Source organism: Eublepharis macularius, chromosome 15 (assembly GCF_028583425.1).
Source record: "Eublepharis macularius isolate TG4126 chromosome 15, MPM_Emac_v1.0, whole genome shotgun sequence".
NCBI classification, from domain to species: Eukaryota; Metazoa; Chordata; class Lepidosauria; order Squamata; family Eublepharidae; genus Eublepharis; species Eublepharis macularius.
Genome location: NC_072804.1, coordinates 24,788,840 through 24,805,147, shown reverse-complemented (window position 1 = coordinate 24,805,147; position 16,308 = coordinate 24,788,840). Strand labels below are relative to the sequence as shown.

Genomic DNA, 16,308 nt, shown 5'->3' with positions numbered 1-16,308 from the left:
TGCTCAGTGGCCAGACTCCTGCTACCACTTCAAGTATCAGGACCTGAGCCTGGGAGCTCTTAGAGGCTGTGAGGCATTTCTGCTCTGGGGCAGCTCAGATTGCTGAGCTCTTGACTTCTTGCCCACTTGTTCTAGTCAAGTTGCAAATGCCTTTCGGTGGGAGGCACATCAGAAGGTTAATTTTAACTCAAGGGGCCCAAGGTCTGCAAGTTAAATCAGTGTAAGTCTTCCGGGTGGGCAGAGACTTGCTTCTTGCAATCCATGGTGCTGCCCCATGGGTCCCCCAAGGGCTCTTTGCAGGCCTCAGATATGGAGAGCAGGGGTAGGTTATCTCCACCTTGTTCCCCACTGGCTCCCTGGGGGATTAATCTCAGATGCTCGCTTGCGTGCCTGCTTGCGCATGTGCTCTCTACCCTCCCCCATCATCTATCTTGCCCTCTTCTCCTCCGTCGCCTGCTTCAGGAGCACTCTTTTTATTCCTCTTTTCATCCCCATCTCTGCTTCCCAATCCCACGGCCAGAGGCTCAAAGGCAGCTATTTGGGAGTTTGTCCTGGGTGCTGGCCTGCCACTGCTGTCAGTGGAGCCAGGCCCCGTCCTGCCTCAGTGGGGTGGGGTAGCATCCAACTACACTTCCCAGGTAAACTTTCGGTAACCCGCCGCATGTCGGACATCTCATGTAGTGTAGCTCCCAGAGAGCCTGTTAACTAGTGCAAATAATTTATAGGGGTTCTCCTTGTTTTAACTCTTCCCATCAAGACACACAATCTTCATTTAGAGTGAAATGTTTATTCTTTATTGAATAAACTCTAGCTTTTTAAATAAAGCAAGATGTCAAAATATTAATATTTGAGTTATTAAAATAGAAGCTATGAGCATGGAAAAAATCAATGCAACAAGTATTAATTTGCCTAACATCTCTCAAATAAAGTTAAGATTGGTTTAGAATCAGATTTACTATGAAATGTATTGCATTTTCAATAAGCACACATTCAAATATATTTTTCTCACCTAGGTCTTCATGAGATTTCTTTCAACAAAACCCCAACTCCTTATCTGGGTAGCATCTTTTATAATAAATGACATATGCTTGGATTTCTGAGATCTTTCACAAGTGACATCAATATAAAAATATTATTGGTTTTGCATTTAGCTGATCGTTCAGATTTTCAATCCTGTCACATTCTATTTACCCAAAAAAGTTGCTATGTCCAGCTGCAGGATAAGCTATATAAGTCATTAGGAGGTGACAGGAAAAGTTAAGTGAGCAGATCATCGTTGGTTCATTCTAACAAATAAAGAACCGTTTATCTACTACAGTTCACCACTTTTAATTGGTTGTCAAAGATGGTGTGGTTATACAACCTGCTAAAAAACTACATTAAAGTTCATACACAGTTCACTAGAATACACATGTACAAGTATGCTATAAAGTGCTCTAAACCATATTCCCGTTACCATGCAACCATGTAATCTTGTTCCCCATCCATCTCTAAGAGCTTCAGGGGATCCAGACAACTCTCTGAGCTTTCACTCAATAGATGAAAAGTCAGCGTATGCTTGTTCAGACACGTAGCATCACTGCGTATTTCCTGATAAAGGAAAGGGGAAGAAACAAAGTACAAAGAGGAGCTTATCTTCTATTGGCAGGGAACTAATTGATACTCATAACAACAAGACACATAATGGACATAGTCAGCATTCAAGTGGGTTGGCTGAACTGCTAGAGACTAGATTAGGGTTTTCCAGGTAAACCTGCTTGCTTCTTTTTCAAACATTAAACCAAAGCATTTCTTTCATTGGATTGTAAACTGTATCAACAGAAGCATTTAACACCCTAACATTGCCTTGACCAGTAGGATTCCCTTTCAACTTCATCTTTAGAGTAGAGATGGGCATGAACAGAAAAAAAACCCGAACATGATGTTCGTTGTTCGTTGCCATCCACGAACAACCACGAACATGGCCCTGTTCACGAACACGTTCGTGGTTGGCTGTTCGTGGTTGGCTGTTTGTGGGTGCCAGCAGGCTCTCCTCCAGCCATCATCCAAGTCAAGATCCCTACTGCACCACTCCCAGAAACCTTACCTGAGCAGGCAGCAGGAAAGGTACCAATAGTAAATAATAGCTTGGCCCCAGAGCCTGGCAGCAGCCCTGGAACCTGAAGGGGTAGTTCCATATCCCACCACACAAAGAAAATTCAAGCTCCAATGCACTCTCCCTGTCTCTCTATCAAAATGCCAACTGCAGCTGTCTGTCCCCCTCTCCACTGTCTGCGAAGACTAGCCAGAGCTGGGAGCCCCCTCCTCCCCCATGGACTTGGCTTTCTTGTAACAAATTTGGAGCTCCACACTTGAAAGGAAGACCTGTCTATCAAGATAATTGGGCTTAGATTGGGGTTTCCAGGGCAACAGCAGGAGTTCAGACAATCCCTGCCTAAGTTGCCAAGGGAATTGATTGCAGGTGCTAGACTGTCTGGCTTGACGAACAGCAACGACCGAGGTTTGCAATGGCCACCTGTTCGTTTAGAATGGGGCCTCACGAACAGCTTGTTCACGAACAGCAGATTGGGCTGTTCACAGCTTTTTTTTGTTCTTATTGCTGTTCGTGCCCATCTCTACTTTAGAGTACTGTAGAAGGTACAAGAAGAAGCAGAGAGATTCATGGCCCTTCTGGTCAAGAAGGCAACAAGTTGCAGAACAGAAGAACATGACAGTAGCAAGCATGTGGTATCTTCTGATGTTGGCAGTCCTAATATGCCAAGATCCAGTCAGATCTTCAGAATTTCACTTGGTTCTGCCTCACTGCTTGGAAGTTGGAACGGTGTGATTTGAAGGTGGTTGGGTATGATGATGCAATTGTTAAAGCATTGGCTGACTTTGCTTGAAGTTTCAGTCATCCAAAATTAAAAGTCAGATTGGAGAGTCAAACTCTTGATATGCAGAAGGAAGACAATGGTTCCAGCTTGGTCTTATATCCATTATCTTTTGCCTTGAAAGCTATGCTTTGGTCCAATTCTTTCTGACAGTTAAAGGGAGAGTATCTGACTCAGGAACCCTAAAGAAAGGATCTAATTTTTTGTCTAAAATTAATTTAGTGTTCCATATACCTTAGAAAGTAGATCTTCTCTCTTCCTATCATAATCCTTCTCTCATAAAAGAAAAGGAATGACATGTCTGAGGTGTATATATCGGGTCTATATGTGGAGGTGGCGAAGAGTGCTGTATAAAGTATAACATAATAGGTTTTCATATTCCCTTTCTGATTACTAAAAATTCTTTAGATAAGTAAATAAGTGGATTAAGTTGTATTGGCATATTTGTCTCAGGATTCACCACCTCAGAGAGAATTTTGTTCACATTAAGAGGACGTGGGGAGGGGACACAGCCACGTCCGTAGCATTTGGTATCCATGTCTCACTAGCCAGTGTTTATAGGGCTCTCCATCCTTCATCAGACCAAATGGGGTTGCTTTCAATTTAGCTGAAGTACTGTTTGGACAAAGGATTTTAAAGCAAGTCGTGCCAAGTAGAGCAGCCCCCTCCCCCAGGGCATGGGCACTGCTGCTGAACATTCTGTCTTTACGGCATGTCATCCTCCCATGACCAAGAAAGAAATGTTGCACGTGCCGATGAAGGTTCTCTCTGGTCATGGAGAAGACAACCTCCTGGTCCTCCTTTACCTAGACCTCAGCTTCACACTAGAAAATGATGGGCATTGGCTTTGTAGGTAGAATAGTTGGAACCTCAGGGTGATCCTCTGTCCTGTCCTTCCACTTCTGTTTAAGGATGTTTCAATTTGCAGAGTTCTGTGTTTCTGGGGTAAACTTATTCTGTTAGTTGAGTGTAGTCTTTACCTATTTAAGCCTCCAGTAGAGGAGTTACCTTCCTCTGTTGAGCCTCTATTGTGAGGGTCTCCCTGCTAGTGGAGGTTCCAGAAGCCTCAGAAGTCTTACCTCTCTCAAGTGCATGGTAGGAGTCACCCATCTTTATAGGATGTCATCCTCTCCGTGGTCAGAAAGAATAGTCGTTGGTAAGTTCAACACTTCTTTTCCTTTGTTCCCCCAGGGGATCGGAAGCAATTATTCCTAGTATATTTTTCTTCCTGGTTCTGTTGTCTTACGAGCGCTACCACTCCAAACAGATAATTGGAATTCCTAAAATTATCCAACTCTGTGATGGGATAATGGCGAGTGGAAGGAAAGCTGTTACTCATGGTAATAAAAAGGGGAAAAAGTAGTAAAATCAATACTTGTTATGCTAAATGTTGTTATAGAAACTTTGTCATGTTAAATCAGGGGATTAGAGCTGAAAAACAAATATGTAGTAGAGCTGAAGTGTTTTCTCCAAGTGTGTGAAATATTTTACTGTCTTCGGCTTACAAGGGCCAATCTGGACTTCTTAGGAAGGCAGTCTTGAGAAGGTGAAGAAGAAGGTTCAAAAAACCTTCCAATTGTCAGCTTAGTTGCTTACCTATCATGCAATCCCTGCCCTTTTCTTCCTTTTTAATATTTGATTTCTGTCCTCCATTTTTCTGAAGATTATTCTGAAGGATTCTTTCAATATAATTTTTTGGTATTTTCAAGGAATCACGTCGGTTAGAAGATTTGACTGCTAAATTTGTATAGTCTAATTGCTACCACATCTCTCTTCTAGCAACTGTGTTAAGTTTTTAATAATGACCTCTTTCTCTTGTGAGCCCATTTCATGGCAAGAACTGGCAAGCTTTTTATGCCTTGTGATGGAAATTTCCAATATTGTAGAAAGCATAGTGGTTTATGTTGACATCCTAGTTATTTTTCCGTTTTCCCAGATACAAGTTTCATCTAACTAATAGTTCTAGATTCCCACAGCCCTTTAAAAACATTCAGGCACAAGGTTTCCTACAATCAGATAAATTAATCACAGTGAAGTTGGTGCCAAATCCAGTTTCCCTATATGCACATTTGTCAACTGTCTGCTAAGTTCTTTACAACTCCTACATTAAAAGCCAGTCATATAGAACATCTATAGAAGATGCCACGTCCACAGAAACTATTTTTAGTGGGGTGGCCAGTAGTCTACTGAAGGAACCTGGGTTATATTATAATGAATTGGAGAATAAGAGAAACATTGCATATAGGCTTATATACGCAGCAGAAAATCTGTGTGCAAAGGAGTAGGGAATTGCATGCTGGTAGAAAATGAATAATAACATGCAAAAACTCTCTCTTTTTAAAAAGCAATTCCAGCTCTGCAACCCATTGTTCACGATCTCTTTATATTAAGAGGAGCAAACAAAGCTGATGCTGGTAAAGAACTGGAAACACAAAAAGAAGTGGTGGTTTCGATGCTGTTGAGGCTAATACAGTACCATCAGGTAAATTTCATACCAATGTTTTGTGGGTTCCCGGTATGTCTATTACTATTTTAAAAATCTTGGCCTGAAGTTCTTGAATTCAGCACTTCCTTCAAAACATTTTTTACTCTGTCCAGAGGACTGAGACAGTTCACAGCAGACTGAATGTAAAGATTTTTTTCATTGTTTTAAAAGGTGCTTACTTGGTTGCTGTGGTGCAGTTGGCTGAGCTGGTCTCCAAGCCTCGTGCTGCTGATGGGTCACAGGTCAAATAGCAGCCATCCAAGATTTAATCCTGGATGAGAGGACTGACCAGGCATACATCACTTGGCAGGGTGAGGAGGGAGGATTAACCTCTCCCAACTATGCCCCCCACCCCCCAAGAGAACTCGGTAGTACATCAGCTTAGGTCTGGTGGGCATGGAGGTGGTGTTGCTCCATAAGGCTTCTGTCCCCTTAGCATGGTGCTCCATCCAGGACACCTCTGGTTTTGAGGCTGCGCACCTAACGTTGTGAGGGATTAGGATTCTGTTGGCGTACTGCCCATCTTGCTGCCCAATAGTCTTCCTACCTGAGCTGACAGAGGTGGACTTAGGGTGGTGCTGAGGGTGATTGTTCTAAGGGAGTTCAATATCCATACTGAGACTGTCTTTTCAGGAGTGGCTCAAGATTTCATGACCTCCTGGTGCTGTCTCAAGTAATAGTTGATCCTGCACATTGTATAGATCACCCTTTTGACCTGGCATTTCATTCTGAGAGGGTGAAATGGACTCTGAGGGTGAGGGAATTGACGGTGGCTCCTTTGCCATGGACCAATAGCTGTCTGCTTGGATTTGGACTTACAGGGATGCCAAGACTCTGCAGTGGTGGGGGATCTATTCCATGCCTGTGGAATTGCTTCCTAGAAGAGGTGTGGGTGGGGTTCCATCCTCCTGGCTTTCCAGAACTCTTCCACAGGGCATTTGGGGCAGTCTGTAGCTTGACCAAGAAGAATCCACATGCATGGGGCATTTTTGAAGTGGCAGTTTTTAATGTTGTTTTATTTTACGTATTATTTTAATGTTTCACTTTTTATAACGTGTCATTTCACATAGCTTTATTGTGTTTTATTTTGCTCTTACCTGCCTTTGTTTCTCACTTGGTCAGGAAAAAAAGGCATATAAATATTTTAAATAAACTTGGGGGCAGGTATACTAAACAGTCTTCGTATTGTCACAAGGTTTACAAACCCACTTTGTCCAAGTGGTTCTAGGACAGCATTGTGGCACCTTACTGGCCATAGTCAGAACCAGTGGGAATAAGCACATGTTGTCACAGGCACAGTGACACTTTCAGCATTGTGCGGGGTGGGGGATCTTGGGAGGAGAACATGGGCTTTGGTCATACTTTCACAAAGTTAACTTCAGAGGGTCAGCTTCAGAGAGTAGTAAGGGGAATGCTTTCCCAGAGGTGAAGATTGCTTCTGTCCTCACTTGAGAGCAGGAATTGTGTGTCCTCCACTGTTAATTTGCATCACTGGCAGCTGCTGCTGGGAAAATGCTTGGTATAGTAGTCGCATCCTGCGCTGTGTTTTAGGGAGAGGGGAATTCAGCACCGGCACAGCAAATTCAAGACAAGCAGGAGATGAGCATTACAGGGAAAGAGCATTGACTTTTCCGATGATGTGCTGTAAGATTTTTGTTTGTCTTCAGGTACTCGAGATGTTCATCCTCGTACTCCAACAGTGTCACAAAGAGAACGAAGACAAGTGGAAAAGGTTGTCTCGACAGATAGCGGACATAATTCTGCCAAAGTTAGCAAAACAACAGGTTAAATTAATAGTTATCTTTTATTAATAAATCTTTTGATGCAAGCTCACTCTTTATGTGCACTGCCCATGTGTACCTGTGTGCACCATAATATGTTTTGGTGGAGAGTGACATTGCAGTTTTAAGAGTACTATATCAAAGGCTTCATATGCATGCTCTGAAAATTATTTCACACTGGAATGACGAGCCAATGTCCCAAGTTTTAGGAGCCTCCAGCATATGACTGAATAAATAATTCAGACCCCTACATTTTGTCATCAGACAACTTTGTTAGCTGGACCTCTAGGTGCCTGGGATTTCTTCAGTCTTGTCCATATTATTTGTAGCGAAGAATATGTAGTCATGAAGTGCATTTACTTGTGATAATATAAATAAAAAGCAATGTGCTCACAGATCTGTAATTCCAAGAATAACATCACATTAGCAGTGCTTCACTGTATCCTGGGGCTTGCCCCTTGAACACTGGTACCGCAGTGCAACTAATATCTATGTTTCCTCCTATTCAGTTAGGCGCTTGTATTGGTCCAGCAGATAGGAGCTGGCAGCTTCTACACAAGCGTCTTAGAAGCACATGTCTGCCATGGACATAGCCAGCCAGCACTCACATAGGGTGGCCTTTTATGTGAACTGGCACTTCCATGATGAGAAAGTGGCTATTTATTTGTCTTACTTCATTTATACTCAGCGGGGACTTGAAAGTGGCTTACATTATTCTCCTCTCTCCCATTTTATCCTCCCAACAACCCTGTGGGGTAGATTAGTCAGAGTGTGTGTGACTGGCCCAAGGTCACTTGGCAAGCTTCCATGGCAGGATGAGGATTTGAAACTGGGTCCCCTAGATCGTAATCTGACACAGTGACCTTTATACCACACCGGCTCTCCAGTCCACATACAGTTTGTGGGTTGGATCAGAGTAGGTCTTCTGCTGGCGAAAGAGGGAGGGGACATTTTGAACCACCAAACAGGCTATGCCAAGGATTTTGGGACCTGTCTGAACTAAAGCTACAGAGCAGGATTTTGCAGCAAGTATGTGATTAAGTGGGGAAAGTGATAGGATCCAATGTCTTCTGTGTAGTGGAGGAACCAGTTGTTGCTGGGCTTAGCCTGGGAAAGGACTGGGGACCTGTGATGGAAGTGTTTTGAGTGAGCTAAGCAGGCATGGCAGGCCTTCTTACTTTTGCATGTGTCTGAAGAAGTCCTGTCAACCCCAGCCAAGTACCATGTTGATCCCTTATATAGATTCCTAGGTTTTCTGTTACTGCTCTACTGTGAACCGCATAACATGGAAGCAGAAAAATAGCTTTACGTTGTTGAGCAACAATCGAAGCCCGGCATTTATGTGGGACTAAGATGAATAAAGTTTGACAGTCCCCAAATTCTTAAAACATGGCCTATTTACATTTAACATTTCCCTAAAATATTGGGTGCATTTAAAGAAAATCTGTATTTTGAATGCAATTGTATGCTGTGCATGGTGGAAGAATGCTGCCCTGAGCTCTTAAGATCCTTTTGCCAAAAGGCACCTGGAGGGGAAGTTTATTTGGGCCATTAATGCCATATTTGATTAGCCTTTGAGCAGAAATTGAAGAATTGGGGCAACAATTTTCAGTTGTTTTCTTACTCAGATCATAAAACTGTCTTTTGGGGAAGTTTTGTTTTCCCTTAATTATCACAACAACATTGATATGTTATCTCTCTTTTCTTTCTGACAGATGCATATAGATTCGCATGAATCTCTTGGGGTCCTGAACACTTTATTTGAAATATTAGCACCATCAGCTCTCCGTCCAGTGGATATGCTTTTGAGGAGCATGTTTGTCACTCCCAGTACAATGGTAAGCTCAATGTTTGTTTGGAAAGATGTTGGTGGTATTAATGAGAAGCACCTATAAAAATACATGTGCAAATAAAATGTTAAGGTGGGGGGAATGCCTGTTGCTTTCTCCCACTTGCCTTAACTTCTCTCATGGTTTCCCAGTTATATCTTCTTTCCTTGTGCCCCTGGGTTACTTACAACAATAGAGCCTCTTTTTGAATGGGAGGCATATTTTCCTTCTGTAATGCTTGTTGCCACAGTGCACATGTGTGGATTTTGCTGTTGTCTAAATAATACTATTTTATTTTATTTTTCCCACTTCAATAGGGCTCCGTGAGCACTGTCCAGTTATGGATATCTGGCATTCTTGCTATTCTTCGAGTTTTGATTTCACAGTCCACAGAAGACATTGTCCTTTCTCGTATCCAGGAGCTGTCTTTCTCCCCTTATTTAATCTCATGTGTGACAATTAACAGATTAAGAAAACGTGAAAACATAACTTCAGCTGAAGAACAAGTTGTCGAAGAGCAAGGTAAACATCTACCTGAAGAGACATTTTCCAGGTATGTACTGTTTTTTTCTTTTTCAAGTTTCCCATAACGCATTTCATTGATGAAGTAGGTGACGGTTAGAACACCTGAAAATGATTACAGAGGTAAGAAAATCTGTGACAGTGTTGAGCTTGTTCTCTTACTTGCTGAGTGAGCGGCGATCATGCCGTGTAAAACCAAATTTCTCCTCCCTTGCAGGTTCTTGTTACAGCTGGTGGGCATCCTGTTAGAAGATATTACCACCAAACATTTGAATGTGGATATGAATGAACAGCAGCATACCTTTTATTGCCAAGAGTTGGGCACGTTGCTTATGTGTTTAATTCACACCTTCAAATCAGGTACTATTTGTCAGATAATTCTGTATGAGATTTACCTGAACTTAAAAATCTTGTTCCATAGAATGTTCTGTTTGACTAGGCTGTCTTTTCCCCAGAAAACCACACCCTTCTCCTTCTTTCTCAGGCCTGACTGGGGTAAAGGTTTAAGGCTCCAGGAGTGCGCATTTTTCCCTGCTCCCCAGCAGGTAGATCATTATGCTTGACCATTGTTAACCTTGGTTAAAATGAACCAGATGCTCCTACTAAACTTCATTTCAGAACCCATTTCTGGCATCTCAACTTTAGTTTGGGACTATTAGCTATAGAAAATCGTTTGGTTTTGCTTTTTTCAAATTATCCATCTACATTTAGTTACGATTGTTCAACAACTCTTCAACATCTATGTAAAACCACTGGGAATGGTCAACAGGAGTTTTGGTCTGATGCAGATGACATGCTGCTCCGCTTTACACTACCAGGGGATCCCAGAGGGGCTGTGGAAATTATGAACAGGTGCCTGAAGGCAATTTTGGAGTGGATGAGGGCTAACGAGCTTGAACTTTCCTGACAAAATGGAGGTGCTACTATTGGGAGTAAGGCCTGACCCAGGAAATGGGGATATCTCCTGTTCTAGATAGGGTTGCACTCCCTCTAAAGGAGCAAGTTCGTAGCTTGGGGGCACTCCTGGACCCAGGCCTCCTGTTGGATAAACAGGTGGCAGTGGTTGCCAGGGGTGCCTTTCAAGCAGCTTCAGCAGGTGAGCCAGCTGCGACCCTTCCCAGACAGGAAAGATCTCACCACAGTAGCATATGCTGTGATAGCATCTAGATTAAATTATTGCAATGCGGTCTACATGGGGCTGCCCTTGGAAGTCCGCCAGAACCAACAGTTGGTACAGAATGCTGCAGCCTGAATGTAGACAGGGGTGAGTTGTAGGGGCCATATCATTCCAATCTTGTTCCATCTACACTGGCTCCTAGTTTGCTTTCAGGCCCAATTCATGGTGCTAGAATGGACCTTTAAAGTCCTACATGGCTGGGGACAGCTTACCTTCTTCTCCCATATGAAGCACCTATTCACTCCAGTCATTTCTGAAGGCCCTGCTCCTGGTCCCCCACCATCTGAGACTAGACATATGGCAACCCAAGGAAGGCCTTTCTCAGTCACGGCACCAAAACGTTGGAACTTCCTCCCCAGGGAGATATGTCTGTGCCTCTCTAGGGCTGACTTCTGCCAGTAGGTGAAGAATTTTTTGCTTCTTTTGGCTGTTATTGGCCTTCCTCCTTGTTCTTAGTGTTGTGTGTTTGTATGTATTTTTATTGAACAACTTCTGTACTATTTTAAATGTTTTAAATTTAAGTGGTGTAGAATGTTGTTTTAATTGGGGATCTTGTTTGGTAGAAAGGTGGACATGTTTTAAATAACTAAAATGCTTTTCAAAGATTTGAGGACCATTCGGTGAGTAAGAAGGATCAGCCCATCTTGGAATACAAGAATTTATGGCTTAAAATGGGTTCACCACCACATGGGCCATCCCTAAGTTCATGTCATGCTAGGTTAATAAAGGTCAGGTATCACTCAGCAAGCTGGAAACAACTAGGCTGAGTGTTTTTTCTCTGTGTCCTGCTGCAAGTACTTATAGCCTGTGTGTGGCCAAGGTCACAAGCCTTCGGTCATTAGCATGTGGCTCCCCAGCCCTTGGCCAGATAGATTAATCTGGTGGGCATCAACTCAGGACATCTGTTTTTTTTTGTGCCTTTTAACTTCTTTTTTTATATTGTGTTGCATTTAAATTTGTTGAAAAGTATACCTTTTTGTAAGCTGCTTTGGGTCCGTGTTGGGGAGAAAAGTGGGATAAAAATGGACTAAATAAATAATACTAAGCCCCAGGCAGAGGATCGAGGAGGGGGAACCCATGATGCAGCAGCCTGTCCTTGATTCCCATTGGCTTTACTAATGAGAAGCACAGGGCCTTCATTTGCCGCATACAGAATGTATTTATTGATTTAACATTGTAATATACCCACCTTTCTCCCAGGCATCCTGGGACACAACGATGTATAAACAATTTAAACATTTAATGCAGCAACATTAAAGAAAACCTAAAATAACTTATGCCCCAACCAGCAGGGTAACTTTCCTTTTATCTGTACTCAGGCTGCCCTCAAAGCTCTCCGGAACAGCTCTGTTCTGCAGTTGCGCCTGATCCTTTCTGAGAGGCTGTTCTGCAGGCATGGGGCAGCTGCTGAAAAAGCCCAAGCATGCAGAACATGCCATAGACAACGAGATCCAGAGGAGTTAGCCGTGTTAGTCTGTAGTAGCAAAATCGAAAAGAGTCCAGTAGCACCTTTAAGACTAACCAACTTTACTGTAGCATAAGCTTTCGAGAACCACAGCTTTCTTCGTCAGATGCAGACAACGAGGGAGCTGATAATAGACCTTGCTGGGAAGATCAGAACTTCTGCACAGGAACATGCAGGGAGAGGCAGTCCTCCACGAAGCAAGCTTTAAGGCTCTATAGACACATAAAATCTCCTTTGTTAACTTTCTTCTGGAAGTACAATTTACATTTGAAGAGTCAGTGAATCTCCACAACCCAAAATTCTTAGTTGTAGGTGTTTAAGATTTTCTTTGAAAGTGGGAGACTTAAAAACTTCATTAACTAAATTTTTTAAAAATACATAAACACAGATTGACAAGATTGTAACCTTCCAGTATCTTAAACTAGGCTATCAGCAGAACTCTTTTAGAAGCAAAACATTATAATGTTTACCTTTTTAAAAAAAGGAATGTTCAGAAGAATCACTGCAGCGGCCGCCAAGCTCTTTACAGGAGATGGATCATCGGATGTTTTCTATACCCTTGAAAGCTTAAATGGTCTTGTTCAGTCCATGATACCCACACATCCTTCGTTAGTGCTCCTGTGGTGTCAAATCTTGCTCCTTGTTAATTACACCGACTGCAGCTGGTGGTCAGAAGTTCATCAGACTCCAAAGTAAGGCCATTTCTATGATATTTGCCGTAACTTCATGTGTTAGTTTATTCCTGCCTTGCTCGTATTTTTTCCAAGTGTTCTTGTAGAATTACTATGTCATGCCATAACCCTTTGATCTGGGACATTGGGGCTTGTGTTTCTCTAACAGCAACATCCCCTTTTTTGGAAATGGAGAGAATTTCATAAGCAATTTGTAATACGCTAGTGGGTGGGGGTGTGTGGATTGCCATTCACAGTGGAAAGATCAAAATTCCATTGGGATGACCAGGGCCTTGGGCTATTCCTAAAGATTGTCTTTGTGTTCTACGGATTGTTTTTAGCTTTTAGAGAGCCAAGTTGCTATTGAACAGTCTTTGGCTTCTTGATTTGAGCAAACGATTCACTATATCTTCATCAGGTTTTTTTGCATCTTACATACTTGTACATACAGTTTCATGAGAGATTTATACTGTCATGATGACTGTCTATCCTTTCAATTTAAAATTGAAGTGAAAAATGGGGACAAACTCTCTTCCAGCTAATCAATGGTTTTTCATTAAGAAGATCAGTGGTGATGTGAACTAGCTTTCCTTGTGTGTCATGCAGAAAAGTGTTGGGTTTCTTCTGGATTGTGTTCTCAGTTCATGCAGGACAACAGGGAGGCTGGATTAATAATAATAATATTTGATTTATATACTGCCCTTCAGGATGACTTAATGCCCATTCAGAGCGGTTTACAAACTATGTCATTATTATCCCCACATCAACAATCACCCTGTGAGGTGGGCGGGGCTGAGAGAGCTCTGAAAGAGCTGTGACTGACCCAAAGTCACCCAGCTGGCTTCAAGTGGAGGAGTGGGGAATCAAACCTGGTTCTGCAGATTATAGTCCTGCGCTTTTAACCACTATACCAAACTGACCCAAATTAGCCAGGGTGCACCCTGGAACATGACCCACGATGCTCTGCAGTGTATAAGGCTCCTGTGGTGAATATCCAGGACTTCCTTGACAAGCAAGTCAATTTGGACAGTTCTTTTTGCAAGATGTGCAGGGGTTGGTGATCGGGACATAAAAATTAGCATAGAGTGCTGGGAAATACCCGCTTCTTTTTCTTTATCTCTTCAAGTTTCTAGTACATGTGGGTAGTTACTATGTTTTGAAAACACACATTCAGAATTACACAAGGCTCAGAGATTGCGGGGGGGGGGGGAGGCATGAATAGAGCTTCTTAACCTTTATTTGTTTTAGATATTTATTCTTTTTCTTTCCAGTGGGGATCTCTCAGATCCTTATCCAGTGCTTTAACCATTATGCCATGCTGGAAGTTTCATGAAGTTTGGTTATTTTTCTGTATCTTTATACCCCTGTTGCCTATCAGTTACTTATTAATATCTTCCATGGTTTGTTTGTTTGTTATTTATAGTCCATCTTTCTCACTGAAACTTAAGGCAGATTACACAGTACAAGTCAATACAGTCAACAGCTAGGGCACTTCATTGAACAAATACAGTAGGTGAAGGGTTACCGAAATGTGAAAACAAGCATAAATCAGAATTCAGAGATGAATCAGAATACAGAATGTGAAAACAAGCACAAATCAGAATACAGAGATTGCTGAAACAAAGCATCAGTAATTGAATGTGTTATCTTTAACAACATCTTTAACTACCCAGTAGAAGTATATCTCTACATCAACAGACAGTATCTAGTAGTATAGTCTCTGTTGCCCTTTTCCCTCAATCCCATTCTCTCAAGGGGCTCCCAGTTAGCCAGGAGACCCCCCAAATCTTTCTCAATTTACACGATTGTGACCAACCTTGCTTTGATGGTTGTTGATGGGAAGAGATAAGGCAGTCACATATTTTTGCAAGTATTTGCTTCCCTTTCAACCATCCAACTAATACTCAACACACAAAACTGCCTCGTACTGAGACAGACCACTGATCTCTCAAGATCAGTCTCCTCTGACAGGCTGTGGCTCTCCGGGGTCTTAGGGTCATGCTTTTCACACCACCTGTAACCTGGTTTTAACTGGGGAGACAGAGAGTTAGCCACAGACATTGGTGTACTTTTATAGCACTTTACAAGAAAATGAGAAATGAATGCAAGGGTGGTGGGGGTGGTATCAGAATGGATGAAGCCCTAGTAGTGTGATTATATAGACATTCTTAGCAGTAAAACAAACTCTCTTTCAGGAGGTACAGTCTTTCCAGTACTAAACTGCTTAGCCCTCAGATATCTGAAGGCAAAGATGAACCAGATTCTGAATCAAAACTTGGTATGTGTAACCGAGAGATTGTTCGAAGAGGGGCTCTCATTCTTTTCTGTGATTATGTGGTGAGTTTTGAATGAATTTTACTCCTGGCAGAATATTTGACCATTTTCCTTTGACCAGCTTTCAAATTTGAGTATTATTTTTAACTTTCCCTTGTTGTAAATAGCATATAAAATTATCATCTGTGATTATTCACCTAAAACTATGCTAGTAACATTCAGCTACAAATTTGCTTGCGAGAAGTACCCATTACCTTGTTATGCTGTAAAAGGAAAAGGTACTCTGTTATTGTATATCTGTCATATAAATTGCTTTTGATTTTTTAAAATGTTGCTGCTGCTTGCTGCCTTAGGTACTAAACTGGAATAGAGTTTGGACATAAAAATGTTCAACAATTCCAGAATTATTTTAGTTAATTTTGATGCCCAATTTTGCATATGCCTGGCCATAAATACATGTGTTATATGTATTTGTGGCATTGCCATAGACAGTCTTTGAATGTTTCTTAGATAGAGTTCTTGTCTTCTCCAGTTCTTTTCTTTCTGTCCCTTAAGCTTCCTGATTTAGCGGATATCACCTTGCCCAGCTGTGTATCACCCATAGGTTCTGCCTAATGATAAAACAGTACTGAGGCCTTTACTAAAAGAGGAATTCTATCCATATGCCTTTGGTATCACTAGGCATTCCTAAATGGATACTTTGATTATTGTATGATTATCATAGAAAGTCATTTCTGTATAATGGGGCCTCAATTCTTCTCGTTGTGTTAGTTCATTGCCTTTCCTAAATTCAGTGTACTGGCCTTCCTCTTGCTTCTGTCCAAGAATGTCTTCAATATGTTCTTTCTCCTCTTACTGCCTTCTGGCAGGTGCTGCTATTAGCTCTATCCCTATCTACAAATAAAAGCACCGTTTGTACCGTTTGCAACTCTTAGTCTGTGTTCCATTTAAGTCTTGTTGTCTTGAGGGATTCTGGAGGTTTTTTCCCTTCCTTTGGGCCTAAAGGGAGGGGTCACTGGGTGAGTGTGGGGGGGATAGCTGTGAATTTTCTGCACTGTGCATGGAGTTGGACTAGATGATCCTTGGTATCCCTTCCAGCTCTATGTTTCTGTCTATCTCCAGTGTTCCCTGCGAAGGTCCAGTCTGGCTCTCATTGGAGAAAGCTCACAAGGCTGGATGCAGCAGCCATATAATCTCTTTGGTTCATAACGATATATGTGGAAACATAGGC

The 16,308-nt window shown here is 42.1% G+C and overlaps 1 protein-coding gene across 2 annotated transcripts in view; it reads left to right on the top strand.

Annotated features, from left to right (window-relative positions):
• The window catches only part of HTT (huntingtin), a 138,000-nt gene that overhangs the window by 50,785 nt on the left and 70,907 nt on the right, over positions 1 to 16,308 (top strand). For both annotated transcript variants that reach the window (XM_054999038.1, XM_054999037.1), the window contains 8 exons: positions 4,065 to 4,213; positions 5,219 to 5,355; positions 7,026 to 7,142; positions 8,855 to 8,977; positions 9,286 to 9,521; positions 9,708 to 9,850; positions 12,617 to 12,824; positions 14,999 to 15,140. In XM_054999038.1, coding sequence (XP_054855013.1) covers positions 4,065 to 4,213; positions 5,219 to 5,355; positions 7,026 to 7,142; positions 8,855 to 8,977; positions 9,286 to 9,521; positions 9,708 to 9,850; positions 12,617 to 12,824; positions 14,999 to 15,140 — 1,255 coding nt within the window. The remainder of the gene's footprint in view (positions 1 to 4,064; positions 4,214 to 5,218; positions 5,356 to 7,025; positions 7,143 to 8,854; positions 8,978 to 9,285; positions 9,522 to 9,707; positions 9,851 to 12,616; positions 12,825 to 14,998; positions 15,141 to 16,308) is intronic.